Raw genomic sequence first — 18,926 nt, 5'->3', positions numbered from 1 at the left:
TCTCTCTCTCTCTCTCTCTCTTTCTCTCTCTCTCCATAATCATGCCTTGCATTACTTCCATTATCTTTTGATCGGCCTCTCCCTGGTCGACTATAAGGTAGGGGAAATAAGGCAAATAAACCTGGATACTTTTAGAAGAATGGCGTCCCTTTATGTACAGAAAAAACGAACTATAAAAGTGGTCCCGTGATAGCGACGGAGAAGTCATTAATCAGCTGAACCTCCAAAAAGACTAAGCCTCTTAAAAATAAACATTCTATTCTTTAATATGACAAAGAGCGTAGCTTTAAAATCTAAAAAACACTCCTAGTTTCTTGGAAAAAAAATTAGATCTAATATATAGTTTTTTTTAGAACTCAGCTTTTCTTCACGAAGACAATTTAAAATGCTTGTGTATCATAATCAATCTGAAAATCTCCCTCTACCATTGTTCCTCAGGTCTGTACATGTATGTGGATGGCGTACAAGTTGCCCATACCAGAACGGCCCGCCGTACAACAGAAGCAAGAGCTGACGACAGCAACAACGACTTTGTCATCGGTCGTTCCAATGACCGGTCTGGGTCAGGCAGCTGGGGGTCGATGCTGGTGGATGATTTCTCCTTCATGTCGACCTTCAAGTCAGAGGGGGATGTCCGTGAAGCAGGTGAGCCATACATTTCTTATCTACTCATCTTCTTATAGAACTTGCTCAAAGCATTAATCCTATACTACTTTGCAGTCACACAGCCAGCAGTACAAAATACCCCCATCTGGTCACCCAGCCAGGAGAACGCCTGCAACAGACTTCTCGGGCCTAAACTGTGCCAGGTGACCGGAATGGATCATTTTCAACGGCGCATTATTGCACCAATGACCGCAAAGTGTTAAAAAAGATGTTATGTACAGTAAAGTGCCTTGGGCATACTGTTGAGCATGGATATATAAATACGCTCTATATAAATGCTGTTATAATTATTGTTATAATTGTAAAAGGATTTTCCTGTATGCAAGAGTCTAGAAGTACATGGTAGATGAAATCTGATCATAGCATGTTCCAAGAAGTTACTGTTCACTTTTCTTAGAGTTACACTCTCTCTCTCTCTCTCTCTCTCTCTCTCTCTCTCTCTCTCTCTCTCTCTCTTTCTCTCTCTCTCTCTCTCTCTCACTCTCTCTCTCTCTCGTGCTCTCACTCTCTTTGTTTCTTGTTCACACAACACAACATACATACACATGTATGCATACACACACAATTATTCCTACTTTCACAATCTCTTTCTCTTTCTGCTTATTTATCTCTCTGTCTCTCTGTCTCTCTCTCACTCTCTCTCTCTCACACACAAAAACACACACACACACACACACACACACACATCTTGTGCATGATGTAATCACGAATAGAGGCTCAATTAAATGTCGACATGAACAGCTTCTCATTTGGTTACAAGACTTGAGATCACGGTGATTTCTCTGTTTGCACAGGTCCTGTGTACATGTTCTACCTCTCCCTGGATGAGGTGCGGGGTGACAAGGTGGACATGATTGGAGGAGATGCTAAAGTGTTTGGACCAGCTCAAGATGTCCCAGCTAAAATCCGCCATGGCCTTGGGTTCATGGGCAGGGGAGAGTACTTGGACCTCGGAGATGCTTCTGGCAAATGTCTTGGAGATCTGACCATGTGTAGGCATGGTTTTTATGTTGCCTTTTTCATCAGGTTGGTATTGCATGCAACTCTAATTATTAGTTAAACAACTTTTATATTTTTTTCATTTTGATAAGTGCTCTACAATTATTAGGATTAGCAGGCTCTAGATCTAGTTTAAACCTCATATTTCTAATGCTTTTTGATGTAGAGAATTTTAAAAAAAAAATATTTTCTTAATGTCTAAGTGTGATGCTTTAAAAAAATTGGATTCAACTTATAGGTGGCTGAGAGCGAGATGTGACAACATCCACTTTTGGTCCAAATGGAGTAATAGATACGAGTAGAGAGATTTTAAGCCGCTCTTTTACCTCTGTAAATATTTAAGTCGTAAGCTGATCTGGTATAGAATTTTTACATTTTTTTAAAAACTATGTAATAGAGATTTCAAAATTGTCAAAATTTCAAACTCGTTTTTCTTGACTGTGAAAAGTGGATATAGTCATTTCTTGCACTCAGCCACCAATCGGCGTGCTTCCTATCACAGTCACTTGAGTCTTATCTCGGCTAGAAATTCAAAACAAAAAACGTTACTTTATGACTGAGACTGATATGCATAGAGAATAATGTACTTTTTACCTATGTGCTATTGCAGATTCAACCGTTTGGACAATGCTAAAGAGTATATCTTCAGCACTCCTCATGGGTTTGAGATTTATCAAGCTGGCAATGTGCTGACTGTTACTGCTCAGGTGTGTAGTTGGCTGCTTCCTTTGTATGTTGATATGAAAAAGAAGTAGCATTGTTTCTTTCCTTTACTTGTAGTATTTTTAGTTTTATTAGTAAAACTTATGTAGGCCTAGTTATTAAAGGGTAGGCCTAAACACTTCTAGAGTGTCTTTTAACCTTTAAATAACCACTCTGACTTATACAACCAGTATGTCAATACATCTGTAGATTTTTTTATAATAGGTCACTACTTAATGAGAACTTACTTCTTAATAGTTGCATATTTTGTACAGTTTTTTTCTTCCTAGATAAATTATGTATTGTCATATGTTCAAACCTGTTATTAGTCCCTTATATTTCTTAGAAGGTTATGTTTATACTGTCTATTTATGCAGAAACATGTAAATTGCAGGTTTACTTAGTGCTGGGGTCTGACACTTCAGGAAAATTGAAATAATCAATCACTGGTATCATTTGCAGCGAGAACGTAGCCTGTGGGAGGCTAACTACAACCGTCTCCAGTCTGGACCTTGGTACTACGTGGAAGCCACCTGGTCTGCGAGAATGGGACTCAGGCTCTACATCAATGGACAAGAGGTGGACAGGCAGACCAGAGAAAGTTTCCAGCGTGAGCCCCGAGTGACAAGGGAACTGAATGCTTTTGTTGGTCGCAGCAACGAAGGTGGTCGTAGAGGACAGCTCACCAATGCCATTGTCGACGAGCTTAGTGTCTACTATGGAGACAGGGATATGTTGTCCTCAATTGGATACCTTGACAGGGGTAAGTTGATGCTTGATTTTAAAGTGTGTTGTTATGTTGCACACATATTAACAATGCTCACCATTTTCACTGTCTGCAGTAATGTGCAAAGAGTTGAATATGAAATTTATACCTTCTTAATACATTCCAGTTTCACATATGATGAAGTAGTATTAAAGTTTAGAGGCTTGAAAGGTTTCAAACCTTGAAATATAAATATTTAAATAAAAAAATATCAGGTGTAAATTTCATCAGTGTATCGCTGATTAAGTTTTGATTGGAGCAACTAACTGAAATTAAAGGGAATAATTCACAACTGTTATTGTTGAATATTTAAGAAAACTATCTAGCATAATCTGGTACACAGATGATTGATTATTCCTTTTTTTGCCCCCCTCCATCACCAGGTGTCCCACAGCACCGCCATTTTGACTTTGAAGAGGTTCGCGGTAATCGATTGGTGGATGATTCTCTGACCATCACGCTGAATGGCTCACCACAGCAGGTGTCTGGCAAAGTGGGCCGAGCCTTGAAGCTGGATGGCAGACGAGACTTTGTTGACTTTGGGGAAAGCCGCTCGGACTGTTTTGGCAACCTTGACCTTTGTCGGCATGGTGCTTTGTACTCGATGTGGCTGAAGCCTGACAGGCTTGGGGAGAATATGTACTTCCTATCCAGTGGCGACAACGGTGTGGTGCTAAAATACAGGTAAGTCTGTTGCTTTCTACAGACAGTTATGTTACTTTTCGCAGTTTGTTTTTTGTTTGTCAAGAAGAAAGAAGACTGATTTACAAGAGGAGCAAAAATAGCAACAAAATGAAAAATCAGAGTGTGTAAAACGGAAACAGAAATAGGTGGGACACAAGGTAAGTATTTCACCAGACTGATATGCTATGAAATTTTTCTTATTATCATTTTATTATTTAGTAAGACTGTTTCAATTAATCTAGCCCTTGCTGCTTGACACTTACCACATAATTGGGATTTCAGAAGTCCTCATACTCATACATTTGATTAGTTGACTGAGCATATCAATACTATGATTTTGTTAGCATGAAACTTGTGATTTCAATATAAACCACTTTGTGATCCTATTGATAAGAAGTTTAACACTTGTAACATTATTTCTTAGGCAGAATTTTAATTAAAGGATTGTGCTGGTGATATATGCTATTTCTAATGATGAAATATACATTCATCAGTGGAGGCATGCTGCAAGCAGAAGCTGAGACTTCTTCAAGGAAATGGATGACGACTACCTCAAAGGTAGAGGCCGGCCGCTGGTACTTTGTTGAAGTGTCATATCATCCTGTCCGAGGGCTGAGCCTTTATATCAACAACGAACTGGTGGCAGAGGACAAAGAATCATCCAGAAGGGACTCTCAACCCTCAGGCTCCTCACAGAGAAGCCGGTAAGGCTCACAGTGTCACAGAATTTTTGTCCTCTTTCTTCTCTTTTTGGTTTTGACAGAGGAAAATGTGTGTATTGTACAAACGAGGTATGAGATACAGTGAATATTGTCACTGCGCTAGCAAAAAGGCACATTTTTGCTTCATTAGAGATAAGTTGGAAAAAACTGTTTTACAAGACTAACTATCATTTACTAATGGTAAAACTTGCCGTACATGTTTCTTTTGTGCCTGCTAGCGCATAAAAAAAAAGTTACCTGAAGATAGATATAATGCCCCCAAACAATATAAAAGGCGAGTTGCATTTTGACGCAACTCTGAGTTATGTCATTTTGTTAGTACAGTGACAATATTGTGATGTAAACTTTTATCTTGATTTTTTGTTGAAAGAATTTGCTCACTACTGCTAATAGACTAAATATGGGCAGTTTCTAGACTGAGCTTTTTGCTGCCTTGTTGAGAACCAGGTGTGAATGAAAAGTATTTCTTAAAAATTTTAAAAAAATTGGAGCCTGCTTAGATTCTTACTTTCAGCACTTCCAAAGGTCATAGCCCCTTGAAGCACAGAGCATCTTTTACAATGTGTGCTTTTCGCTGTTATTTGTATTATGATTTTACATCATTCTTCCTGTTTTTTATATGATCAGGACTGATTTCAGGCATGTAATTGTGTAACAAGGTTCAAGGTGCTGTGTGAGTTCTTTTTTTTTGGTTGTTTTTTGTAATAAAACATACAAAGTGAGTTATCTGGAGACTTTTTGCATATCGTTTCTTTTCAATATTACAGTGAACTATTTTGGTTAGACTTTATGTGTCCAATGACTTTCCTTTTGTTATACGCAAGAACAGAATGAGATTATTATATTCAATTTGATTTGCATCGTCATCAGATTCTACCTGGGACGTGGCAGTGAATTGATGAGAGATGCCAGATACGCTGAGGCTACATATGACGAGATGGACATGTGGTACGCTGACAGGGACTTCCTAATGGCACATGGTCATATTCAGAGAGGTTTGTGTTTTGTTTTCTGTTTTGTTTTGTCTTTTTCTCAAGTAAGTTTTGAAAATATTTGGAGATTGCATAGACCTTAGTGGGGTTTTTTGTTTTCTTTTTTTGGTGTTTTTTTTAATCTATTTTTTTTATAGAGAATTTTATCTTGGTAATTGTAGCTTGTATAGCATTCAAAGTATATTTATGATAGGGAATGTGAGTCTATACGTTGTGTACTTTTTTTTATCTCCATTAGTTTTTACTCATGATATTAATAGCTTTCATGTGTTTTATTCAGTTTATAAGAATGTCTTTATTATGATGATAATGTACATGGTGTTTGTGAGAAAGTTCAAAGCGCCTTTTCATTCCTGGCATATTTTTTCTCCTCACAGTTTGTAAGTTTGATTGGAAAAGATGTACGTCTTAAAAAACATTAAAATATTTCTTTGGATTAGTATTGGAACAGGATATGTCATTTTGACTTGAAATAGCCAATATTTTGGACTTGTTAAGAACTGAATTTCTATCAGGAGAAGGGAAAAAGTTGTTCTTTCCTGCTTTTAACCAAAACTGGATAAGAACATCCTGGAGACCTATTGCACCAACTGATACATTACTAATATTTGGAATGTTCTGTCTATTTCAGATCGCCCCCAAAGCTACATCATTGACTTTGAGGAGCTGGTTGGTGAGGACCGACTTCGACACCCTAAGCTTAACATCAGGCTTATTGGACGCCCTGTGCTGATCCCCGGAAAGGTTTGTGATTGTCTAACATTGTAACATAGTGTCATTCTTTATTATTTACAAGTTCATAGTGTAAGGTTGTTATTTCCCTCTGGGTTCATGGAAGCTTGTCCCCAATATGAAAAGAACAGTGTTGTATTGTCCAGTTTGACTGGAACTCATTAAACAAGGAAAAGGGACTGTTTTTCATTAAGCAGTTGTGGAGGAGGCAATAATGAAAGGGGAGACACATATTTTGTTCTTAAAATGACATATAAAATAGTTTGTAATAGAAATTACACTCCATGTATCTTTAATTTTCATTCACAGTGAAAATGTCTTTCTTCTATCAGTATTTAAAAAACCCAAAGATCAGTAGTGTTGTGTAAGTGAAAAGACATAACATACGTCTCCCAAACTACTGCTGACAGGCTTATTGTCATGTTTGCTTTCACATTTAATAACTCCTCGCATGTGTATATTTATAGTATTTTCTGGTCCCACCACCCTCTGTACAGGTGGTTTCAGTATGACTACCTCTTTTCTCTGTTCCTAGCTATTTATACTAAATTATAATTGTCGTGTTGATGTGCTTCACTTTCATTAAACAAACAAATAGGCCTAAGCAAGCAAACCTTGTGTCTTGGTGCTTCATGTCATATGAGTTGTCTGGTGATTTTTCTCTCCCCAGGTGAACAATGCTTTGGAATTGAGTGGACGCGGCCAGTATGCAGACCTCGGGTTCCGGACCGGAGAGTGTATGAGTGACCTCACACGCTGCTCCCAGGGCATCACCATCGCCTCTTGGATGAGGTTCCATCGCTTTGAGAACAATATGGTCTACCTGTCCACTGGGGAGAATGGCATCCTCATGATGTACAAGGATGGCTATATTCAGATCAGTGTTGCTGGCCGGGGTTTTGTTACTCTTCCAAGGTGAGACAATTTTTAATGGTTAATGGTAAGTTCATTTCACTTCATTTCCCTTTTCTGTTGTAGTCAGGCTGACCTCTAGGGTACAGTCACTTTATCAAGGTCAAAGAGGAGCGCTTTGACTTACGATAGTCATTTGTTGTTGGGAAAAGCTAGATAGAGAAACTGAAACAACAGAGTGATAGTATAATATAGAAGTAGGTCCTAGTAGTGGTGCCTTCAAACATAATGAAAAAAAAGACAGCGAAAATTACATACGTAAGATTTTGTTCAGTATGTTGACAAAGGTTCAACTACATCAATTTAACAAAAGGATAAAGTGTGAAATGCATTTTGATGTTTTTAAATAGTTTTTTTTTCCATTGATTAGATTGAGCTTTGTTTAGAATATTCCTATTTAATCAGTTCTTTAAAAACTTTCTTTTTGGTTAGTATTGCATTGATTTGATGTAGAAGAAATCTGTTTCTTAAGATATTTTAGTAATGATCAAACCTGTAATTTTTATTAGGAATTAGTCCAACTTGCAACTTTCTTAGAAATAAAAGATACAAGCTTCAGCTTTGCTTTGTCTCTGAATTGCATATGCAAATTAATGAATAGAATGAATGTGAGATAGGCATGAATACACAATAGTTATATTATTTATCTATAAAAAGCTGTGAGACTTTTCTTATAACTCCCTAGGTTTGCCACAAACCGCTGGTATTTTGTGGAGTTGACTTGGCACCCAGAGACAGGGCTCAAGGTCTTTGTGGACAATGAGCTGAAAGGTCAATCTAATAAAGACTATGTGGCACCTCAAAGAGGTGGAAGGAGCAGCTTCTACATTGGAAATCCCAACCAAGGTAAATTGTGATGATAAATATTAAGGACTTCCGAAATTACCAAACAAGAAATGGATCCTATTACAGTAGTGAATATTTCAAGTACTTACCCTTTATCTCTTTCTCTTTTTTTCCCCCTCTCTGGCTTCTCATTCCCCCCCTCTGGCTTCTCATTCCCCCCCCCCCCATGTCTCAATCAGTTTCTCTTTCTCTTTCACTCTCCATGCAACTTGTAAACTTCTTCCTAAGACAAATAAAATATGTAATCTCACTTAAACATAATTTCATAAATATCTTTATTATGCATAGATGTCTCTATATTCTTGCTCATCTTAAAATATCTTTTGCATTCAGCGTTGATGTATTGGTTTTCTAGTAAAGTGCTTGAAAATTCACTATAGAAGGCTAACTTCCCTTCTGAAACCATACGGTAATTACTGTTGAACTGCTTTAAAAAATGTAAAATATTATTACAGAGGAGTCTGTTTGGTTTATCTGGTCATTCTCTTTCGCCATTTAGCTGAAGATCCAAGAGAAAAAAAGGATATAAAGGATTATATATACTTCACACCCTTTCATTTTCAATAATTATTCAAGTGATTCAATTGTTACCTTTACCTGAAAATCCTGCTCAAAACTGCTGCATATTCTTCTTTAGTAATGTATTTCATCTTTACTGTGCTTTAATGTTTTTGAGAGACTCTGTCCCGGCTCTGATCATAAACTTTTCTTTTCTTCTCTTTGATTGTAGTAGTACATTTCAATTTTAGACGAACCACAAAGTATGACATCTTTTTGTCTCAGTTTTGAACAAAACAACAAATTGCAGCTTCATGATTTTGAAATAATTATGTAATTTTATGTAAAGATCCTTAATATGTCTAATGTATAATATTTCTCATAATCTATAATACAAATCTATTTATATTTTTTACTCTGTTGTCAACAGGAGACGTGCCTTCTGGACGTTTCTCGACTGGTCATTTTGATGTGGATGAAATGGAAATCTGGTACGGCAAGCGTGAAGATTTGATGGCTTTTGGATACATCAACAGAGGTAGGTTGAGTTCATGCAATGTTCATGTGTAGGTAACCTGAAGAAAGTATGAACATCCGTCTATTTTGATTTTATGAAATGTTGTACTTATAATGTATAAGACAGTTACTTGGTTTTTGAAAATATTATATGATCTTATGAGTTTATGCAGGAATAAAATTGATGTTGTACATATTATACTTGCTATGCTTGCATTGGCATTATTTTTACAGCGCTTGATCTATTAACCTTCAAGTTATGTGAGAACATATCATGAGGACAAGTGATGTGAAGCCATAGTTTGTTTTCTAAAATGTCCTGATGTATGAAGTCCACAGCAGTAACTTCCAGATGAAACAATGGGTGTGCTACATGCTGCTGTTTACTTTCAGCCTTTTTCACGTGCTGGGGTAAAATTCCCATATCCTTGAACATATCATAGCCATCATGTTACACCTGTATTCTCATATCAGTACAGATAGCTTCATGGTTTGTAGCAAGCTAGAGGTACCCTTGAAAGGAGACACTAAAAAGGGGCTTTGTTTGAATGTAGTAGAAAGTGTACGAGAAGAATTCTATTATTTCTTGTTCTCTATTTTTTTCCTTGAAATAGTGGCACAAAAATGTCGTGGCTTTAAAGTGGTGTACTGGAGTTGTGGAGTAGACTACAGTGCATATTCTAAAAATTTTTCTTCTGGTCTCTTCATGCCCTATTGACAGTTGTCCAAATTTTCATTTCAGCAGTGTGTTTTGGCAATAGTATAAATGTCACTTCTACTGCAGAAAATAAGGATAAATAATCTTTTTTGATTCCTCACTCTTTTTCTTCTTTGACCTTCAAGTAGCTGATGAAAACTTAATCAATGTTTGTTGACTATAGTACGCCGTCTTTCCCTGGTTGGTCACATTTTCATTCAGCTTGGTATTTTTGTCTGTTGCTGTATGTCAGACCGCATTTCACTAGAACATTATGTACTATGAAAGGTGTTTCAATTCAGTTTTTGTCAGATCACCTTGGCTAGGGAAGTTCCATACAGATCAATTCTAGTCTTTTCCAGGCTTTTCCAGTCTATCGAGTATAGAGTGGTGCTAATGTAGTATTCTTTGACTTTGTCATAAATTGTTCGGGCTAGAACTACTGTATAATATACATGTGTGTGTATGAGGACAGTGGAAATTATGGCAAAAGCAAGAGATTCTTTATAGTAGATCCTTTTACTGTTTGTGTCTTATGGTCATCAAAATATAATCTATGACTAATACAATGGGAAATTGATTAATATTGGTCTGTCGGTTGATACTAAAAATTGGTTTTGTCAAAACTTTTCGACAGTAATCAAAACCTTATATTATCTTTGTGACTGGAGGAAATTCCCATTTAACTGTGCAAAAATGACCACATAATAGTGTCACTGGTTAGCTCAAAGTATATTTACCATTAATCACACTATGTTGCTGCCTGCAGTATCTGTAGATAAATAGCAAGAGAAACATCACTGTCTGTACACTAGTTTTGCTTTCCCTTCATACTTGTCAGTGCCTTTGATATGAGCAGTCGTTCATGTCTTTGTCATTCATATTTTAGCACAGTAATCTGCTGATGAAGAAAATGTAATAATTCTCATATTATCTGTTGTAAACCAGCTTTCACCTGTACCACTGCTCACTTCTAATATGACTACTTTGTATCTAGCCATGACTGTATTAATAGGCTTCCGTATGTCTGTTATATTTACATGACATGTATATGTATCATTGTTTTTCCATCAGTATTCATTTGTCTTTTTCTCTCTCATCACTCATTTTCAAACAGCCGGTTACAATTATTCTCATACAAGTAAGCTCTTCTGGATTCCCTTTCGTTTTTTTTGTTAATCTGCTCATGTTTTATTCATCCTCCATCAATGACTCTTTTAACTCGTCCCCCTTGTTGCATCTTTGAGGAATAACGTCAGCTTGGCATGTGCCTGATTCTGGATGACTTTTGAGTTCATGGACTTGAGTCACAACAGCTGTCGTGGATGAGACTTGACATTTGAATTTTGCCGATCATTGACTATTATTGTTATCACCTTCATCTTTATTCTTATTTCTATTCCTCTTCTTCTTCTTCTTCTTCTTCTTCTTCTTCTTCTTCTTCTTCTTCTTCTTCTTCTTCTTCTTCTTCTTCTTCTTCTTCTTCTTCTTCTCCTTCTCCTTCTCCTTCTCCTTCTCCTTCTCCTTCTTCTTCTTCTTCTTCTTCTTCTTCTTCTTCTTCTTCTTCTTCTTCTTCTTCTTCTTCTTCTTCTTCTTCTTCTTCTTCTTCTTCTTCGTCTTCTTCTTCTTCTTCTCCTTCTCCTTCTCCTTCTCCTTCTCCTTCTCCTTCTTCTTCTTCTTCTTCTTCTTCTTCTTCTTCTTCTTCTTCTTCTTCTTCTTCTTCTTCTTCTTCCTCTTCTTCTCCTCCTCCTCCTCCTCTTCCTCCTCCTCCTCCTCCTCCTCCTCCTCCTCCTCCTCCTCCTCCTCCTCCTCCTCGCCCTCTGCCTCCCTCACACCCTCCCTCCTCCTCCTCCCTCCTCTCTCTCTTCCTCCCTCTCCTCCTACCTCCTCCTCCTTAACATTATTGAAATTTTTTCTCGGATGTGAAGCATGATTTTGTTTTTTGTTATGGACTGCTTTCAGTTTGATTTTTTGTTTGTTTCATAACATTTCATAACATGCATTGTTTTGGTCATGTCACTTATGCTATGTACTTGAATGCTGTCTGATAACAAGAGCATGAAGTTGCAATTTTTCAAGGTTTTCAGTTTCAGGAAATAACACGATTATATCTTTCGCCCATGCTCTGAGTTCAAGCTTGTGGCATTTCAATAATCATGGTTTTGTATAATATCATTATTCTCGTCTCTCTTTGTCCTTACATTTTGGATGAGGTACTTTTTGTTTGCTGTTATGGGTTTATATACGTCTTCTCCTGCGGTTTCTAAATCTTCCTGCCACTGGTGGAAAGTAGTCTCCAGAAGGATAGACTGAAATGTTCTCAAACAACTGCAACATGATACGTGTTCAAGCAGTAGGCTACTTGCTTCTCGATGTGTCTCGTATTTTAGGTTCCTCATGTGGGGAACAGTTGTATAAGTTGATCAATAGGCTGCAGTTTTGTGAATACTTTCTTTTTGTAATTACTGGCTTTCCAAGTTTATAATTTTTCATTTTTTAATAAATTTTTTTTGTGGGGGGGGGGGGGGGGGGGAGGGGGTATGGAAAGATTTTTTTCTCAATACAGTCTTCATATAAAAGTTTTATTTAACATTTTTTTCTGAAGGTTTTCAGTGTCCAGTTTCCCATGACTTAACTACTCTTTTATAAAGTAGCCTTTAATGTTGGTTCTGTCACTATATAAGCTTATAATATATTGAATTTTCTTTTCCCATTCGGTAGGCATCCTCGGTGTAACTGAGCAGCAAACCGTGTCTCCCTCGTTGCTTGTGATATTTTAAAAACGTATTATTGTTATTATTCTTGAGTTTGAGTGTGGTGATTAACGTTTGCGTTGATGTGCATTTCCCGTTCTCTCCCATGTCATTCTCCACTGCAGGTTGGCGGCGTGAGTAAAGTTTCCTTCTCATTTCGTTTCCCAAGAGCCACTGACTGTTGTTTCTAACCTTATGACGTTTTTTTAAAAATCAATGTCGTTATTGTAATTTTTATTATAATTATCATTATCATCAACTTTAATAACAATTCTTTAACAGTCCGTGTACTTAACAATTATATTTCCCTGTTAATTGTTATAGAATAGTTCCTTTCCAATCGCTTTGTTGGTAACTCGCTTATTGTGCTGGCTAGAAGAACCCCTTAGAAAATAACGGAAAAATAGGGCCTAGGCCTACCCCAAATGTAGATGATACATTAATTGTTACTTAATGCAGTCCATGAAGTCTGATTAATAAATGTGCTTGCACATTGAGAATGGAGAAATATTTCATCTACGAGTAAAGGTGACGAACTGCCAAAATTAAATAGTTTTCTGGTCACTGACGTATCGTTAGAACATTTTTGAGTGAAAATGTAAAAGTCCTATTTAGTCACTGCGATAGGTTTGTAGAAAGGACTGACAAATTCAACGTTCACAATCTGTTGGCGGCCGTGAGATTGTCTCTGTGGGTACCTGGCGTTGTAATTGGTTATTTGGACGACGTATCGTTGCCCTTGCGTTTGAATTTGTTAAAATGATTCTTACCAAATTATGAGACGAAAGCTTGTCAAATTTACCAGCTCGAATTACTCACTGATTAATTAATTAATGGGTACATGAACAGGGAGGTAAGACTGCGACAGACTTCTAGGTAGCCTATGATGTTAGATAGATAGGTCTATTTGCTGATAGTAGAGCTTAAAATCTTTTGTTTTTTATTTCTTCTCACCGAAGCAGCAGACTTTCGTCTTTGCTGTAGAGCTAGTGCTAATAGTGAGGGCTTTTTTTTTTTTTTGTGCTTCATTTTGCTTTTAAGAAAAAAAAGTTTTTGGCAGCGTCCTTCATTGGTTTTTGGTAATTGTACAAATCGAACATTGTAGAGGTGACTTTAAACAAATCAGTTAATAAGCTGGTTGGTGGTTTTGGGGTTGTTTTTTGTTTTTTTGTTTTTTGGGGTTGTTCTTTTTACTTCAAACTCTAGCAATGATTTGGCAGCTCATGCTTAAAGGTCTTTCTTCTTTTTCGCTTTTTTTTGTCGAATCACTTAGCAATTGACCTGCCACTTTGCTTACCCCAGTTCACAGTTCAGAATGCTAATGTTGTCATTTCTTGTTCTTAATCTCACACTCAGTGTTTCTTAAATTTCTTTTTAACAAAATTTTGCTTAATGCTTCCCCCCCCCCTCTCTTTCTCTCTCTCTTCTCTCCCCTCCCCCCCCCCCCCCCCATCTCTCTCTCTCTCTTTCTCTCTTTCTCTCTCTCTCTTTATTTCAACACATACATCCCCCTCACCCACACATGCACACACACACAGACACAGACACACACACACACACACACACACACACACACACACACACACACACACACACACACTCACTCACACATACATGCACGCATATGCACTTTGTTGTTTATCAATGCTTTGTTTTCTGTCACAAGTCCGTTCAACCAACGCGTTCCACTCTTTGTTCTTACTTGATTGCCTTATTCATTCTTTAAAACTTCACCGTTTCTGTCTAGCGTAGATTTGGAGAGAAAAGGACTTTTGGGTGGTGTTCTGTACTGTAACATCCCTTTTTGTTTCTTTTGATTTTTCTCTTCTTGTGGCATCATCATGTTTTAATGTGATTAGCGATACTGCTTTAGTTACTCACTTTTAGTTCTTCACTAACCCTGTGAAAACTAACTGTTTAGTTCATATTTGTATTCTCTAACAATTAGTGCCGATAGAAGAGCTAACAAATAGATACTTCTAGATCCAGAAAAACTTGAACTATACAAGTGTAGCCTACCCTTTCATAAGTAGGCATACCTAACACTGACTTTTCATAATCGAGTATATTGTTTGCATAGCCTACAAAAAATTGTATTTCTTCCTCTTTAAAAGGAACATTTCAGCATTCTTGTTATATAAGAATCTTGTTTGTTTCTTAAGTAGGTTGTAGGCCTATACAGTTTTAGATAACGTATCTTTGATATAAATTGCCACAAAAAGAGTTTTATTCAAACCTATTTGTGTGAAAATAATTGTAATTTATTCAGTCAAGAATGACCGTGGCATCAGTATTATATGGACTATCATATTATGCTTTGCTCCTTAACTGAGGACAATGTTATTGTGTTTAAGAGTTTTAATTTTTCACAACTAGTCGCCTATGCTTTTAAGGAAGGTAGCTTCTGGTAATTTGGCTTGCCCCGTTAGGAAGCTCTGTAATTCTGACCGACGAAAAATAAAACAGTACATGTACAACGAACTTTGAAAGCTCCTATTGGCTCAGCAACATACTTTGAGGATTACTCGAATATTGGTACTAATTTCGCGTGGATTATTATGAAGATTTTCTTGGTTAATATTATGTATCTATTGACCTAATGTAGAAAACCGACAGGCGTGCTCTCTTTATGTTTATTTTTGAAAATGAATTTGCCTTGAAGTAGTACTTCTCGTCAGTCCCTTTCTGAAATGCCTAGGAATGCATTTTTTCCTTTTTTTAAAGTCTTTTGTCATGAGTTAGTATTTTGCTTCAATCACAGTTTGCTCTACGCACTGCATCAATCATTTTTTGTTTGTACATAATATAATATACTTCTCTTTTTAAAAAAATATAGTCGTATGTCTCCCCTTTTCTGTTTTTTCATGCATCATGGCTGATAAAATTATGTTTCTGCATTCATCGTTTCATATGCATCGTCATCATCAATGTGCATAACCATCTTCTGCATCGCTATGTTCGTGTTCTCTAGCTACCTCTCTCTAACCTTTGACCCCTTACAGACAACTTGGGCTACGAGGCTTTTGCCTTTGACACCGCGGACGGCCGGCGCGTGGCCCACACCAAGTACGTAGTTCTGCTGGTCAACGGAGCCTCTATCATCCCTGGACGCTTTGGTAACGCTGTCCTTCTGGATGGACGTGGTCAGTACGTGGACCTGGGCGAGCACTATAACCGTTGCTTCGGTAACCTGGATCTCTGCGCGCATGGCTTGACACTGTCTCTGTGGCTCAACCCTCGCGACTTGCGTGACGGGACGACCTTTTTGTCGACGCCCACCTATAACCTATTCTACCAAGACGGGCGGCTGAATTCTGAGTTCCAAGGAGAAACGACGGCTTGGAGAACGTCCACCACTCGGTTGAGAAGAGATGAGTGGCAGAGGATCACAATGGCCTGGCACCCCAAGAAAGGCTTGACCATGTACATCAATGACGAACTTGTTGATCAGGACAGGAGAGGAACACAGGGTGTCACCAGGGCCAGACCCTACTCTGAGCATGTCTACTTAGGCAGGAACCTCGTCTCTGACCGTACCCAGGCCAACATGTTGGCTGATGAGCTCCAGGTGTGGTACGATGACCTGGACCAGTTGCGCGCTACTGGCCAGTACAGAGGTGAGTCATGGCGTGGTTCCTGAGTAGGTCAGGGTAGGTCCGGACTACATAAACCATCAAGTTTGCCTCTGACCTCCTCATCTTTTCGGAGGGGCTATATATAGAACCTGAAAATGTTCAGGATATTTTACTTCTTTTGACTAACCTAAAAGGTCCTATATTTTTTAAAACTGTTAAACATTACGTATTGTTAGTGTAATAGCCTCAACAATGAGGTGGCGAAGTCTGCTCCGCTATTCCCCTTTCTTTCAGTGCTTCAAGCTCCCTTGTCTTCAAGCCTTATCTTTTGTCTGCGTTTGCATTGTTGATGCCTGCTTAAAAGAGTCAAACTTGCATGGTCACTTTAACTCAATGTTGCGTAACCTTAGTTCTTTTTATTTATTATTGTATGCTTTAATTATTGCAGGATGTTAGCAGATTGTAACATTTTTGTCCCTTGAGATGCGGAATGCATTGCAACATAACTTCAAAATTCTTGTAATTGAAGGCTCTTTTCTTTTCAAGATGTCTGTATTCATTTTCGATTTGTTGTAAAAAAAAAAAAGGAAAGTTTTTGATACATTTCAGAGATTATTTAGATTTGTTAAGTTTGCACGAGTCTGTGTCTGGGATTTGGTTCATCAATGTAAAAGTAGATGTCTTTGGTTCAGCTTTTGGTTATATTAACCAAGATAAATCAAAGTAAGCGGCAAAACATATGATATACTCATACACAAGCACATGCGAGTACACACAGGCAATGCTGATGTATACACATACACGTATTCACACATCACACATATGCAAACAAGTATACACATACTCTCTCTCTCTCTCTCTCTCTCTCTCTCTCTCTCTCTCTCTCTCTCTCTTTTTTTTTCTCACCCACACAAAGACACACACACACAGACACACACACACACACACACTCACCTGCAAACACGTACTGACACATACGCATGCGCACCCCCCCCCCCCCCACACACACACACAAAGCATCAGCTAAGCCTAGTAGGAGGTTATCTATGTTTACTTGTTCAGGATGACATTTGTACAATGATTCATTTCTGCTACATGATTTGGATTTGGCTAGAGGATAGGATCAAAATATTTTCCCCAAACGCCAAATTAGCCTATCCTATCGTTTCATGGGCTTCCTGTTGTTTGTTTCCCTCCTGAAAGTAATCAGTATTGTCCTGAAACAAGCGTAAAAATACATCGTCATTCAAATAGCTGTGTGTGGTATATGTCGTTTCACCACAGCTTTCTATACCAGGATGAAAACGGAGCAGGAAATTGTAGATTAAATTATTGTTTTGGTAAACAGCCTGTTTAAATTTTCACTTTTTTTTTCAAGAGGAGGGTACGAAGTGGACACGACTGGGCTCAAACGAATTCTTTGCCTTTGGGGCATCCAAAGAATTGGTTTGTGACACTTTGATTCATTTCTGTCAATCGATTCATTTGGACACAAAAGCCTTGCTCGCTATATTTATCATTCATGTGACTATTTCTTTTTAATGCTGCACAGTTCAAGTGGTACCTCGCTCCATCACCTTTGACGACTTCCGTGACAACCGTCTTCGCATCCGTGACCGAGAGATCCGTGGTCATGGAGAAATCCGGCTGACACAGGGCAAGGGAGCTAACACTCGTGCCATCTACCTTGTTGGCACCACTGGTTATCTGGATTTGGGCGCCAACTTTACCTGCGGAGGTAAGTTGTGGACTTAAGTTTCAGCTAAGCCGTAGTTTTCTTGTTTGGATTTCTAAAAAATATGTTTATGAAGTCGTACTAGTCTCAAATCAGGCTCTTTTCAGGCGTTGATTTCCCCATTGGAAATGTTTAAAGTAAAGGGTTGTTAATGTTAAAACCCTCACCATACACACCTATTATTATGCTGGTCATTAGTGTCTTACAGACTGGCTCAAAAGGGAGGTGGATAAATAGGACATTATGGACACAGAGAGATTCCATCCCACATCAGATAGGATGTGGCATGCAAATGGCAAGCCAACAGTGAAGGAACCATAAACCACCCAAGTTGATTGGACAGAAGAATATTTCCATTGTACTACCTACCCACTTGAAAGTACTTTACCCTTCTTCCATAAGTAATGGTGGTTGTAGACTTATTCAAGAAAATGGACTCTGTTCTGAAATTTCAACTCCAATTTCATTGCTGGTGGTGGCTGATGAGCGCTCTAATACCTGGCCAGATGTGAGGCTATTCCTGATGGAGCTGAATCTCTACACACTACATTCTGCTGCCCTCAGTTTGAATAATTCCTACTCTCTTTTCTCTCCCCCCTCTCATTTCCCCAGGTGACTTGGACACCTGTCGCCAGGGAGCCACCCTTAGACTGGGTGTTCGCCCCATGGTGTTACAGAACGGCATGACCTTCTTTGACTCTTGGCCCATGAAGCTTTACTACAAGGATAACCGTCTCATCGGACAGCTGCAGACAGAATCCCAGATCTGGACAGTAGACACAACAGAATTCCGACCTGGAACCTGGCAGAGGGTCAGTTCATATAAAAATGATCAAGTTTAGAGACAAGTCCACAATCAGAGCACATCCAGAAGTGGAAATAGAGTTTATAAATATTCAAAGTGTGGTAAACACTTCTCTGCTAGAATTGATCTCATTGTCCACTGCAGAAACTCCTTGTCGTCTTAACCCTTACTTTCTTTGTTTCGCTTTAAGAGACATTCTTTGCTGGTGCATTGGTCATAGTCGGACATTGACGAACAGACAATTATTATTATTGTCATCATTACTATTTTCATCCTCAACATTATTATTATTATTATTATTATTATTATTATTATTATTATTAATT

At 38.1% G+C, this 18,926-nt stretch overlaps 1 protein-coding gene across 1 annotated transcript in view; it reads left to right on the top strand.

Annotated features, from left to right (window-relative positions):
• Positions 1-18,926, top strand: part of LOC101858907 — a gene marked incomplete at its 5' end in the record, with an annotated part of 110,355 nt that overhangs the window by 37,219 nt on the left and 54,210 nt on the right. The window contains 15 exon segments of the mRNA XM_013086389.1: positions 439-645; positions 1,461-1,692; positions 2,276-2,372; positions 2,830-3,130; positions 3,517-3,817; positions 4,312-4,521; positions 5,410-5,534; positions 6,163-6,275; positions 6,934-7,178; positions 7,861-8,021; positions 8,950-9,057; positions 12,611-12,619; positions 15,488-16,102; positions 17,613-17,798; positions 18,408-18,607. Coding sequence (XP_012941843.1) covers positions 439-645; positions 1,461-1,692; positions 2,276-2,372; positions 2,830-3,130; positions 3,517-3,817; positions 4,312-4,521; positions 5,410-5,534; positions 6,163-6,275; positions 6,934-7,178; positions 7,861-8,021; positions 8,950-9,057; positions 12,611-12,619; positions 15,488-16,102; positions 17,613-17,798; positions 18,408-18,607 — 3,110 coding nt within the window.

The sequence above is a fragment of the Aplysia californica genome, unplaced genomic scaffold (assembly GCF_000002075.1).
Source record: "Aplysia californica isolate F4 #8 unplaced genomic scaffold, AplCal3.0 scaffold00018, whole genome shotgun sequence".
NCBI lineage: Eukaryota > Metazoa > Mollusca > Gastropoda > Aplysiida > Aplysiidae > Aplysia > Aplysia californica.
Note: the sequence above shows the minus strand (reverse complement) of the source record. Positions and strands in the feature narration are given on the sequence as shown.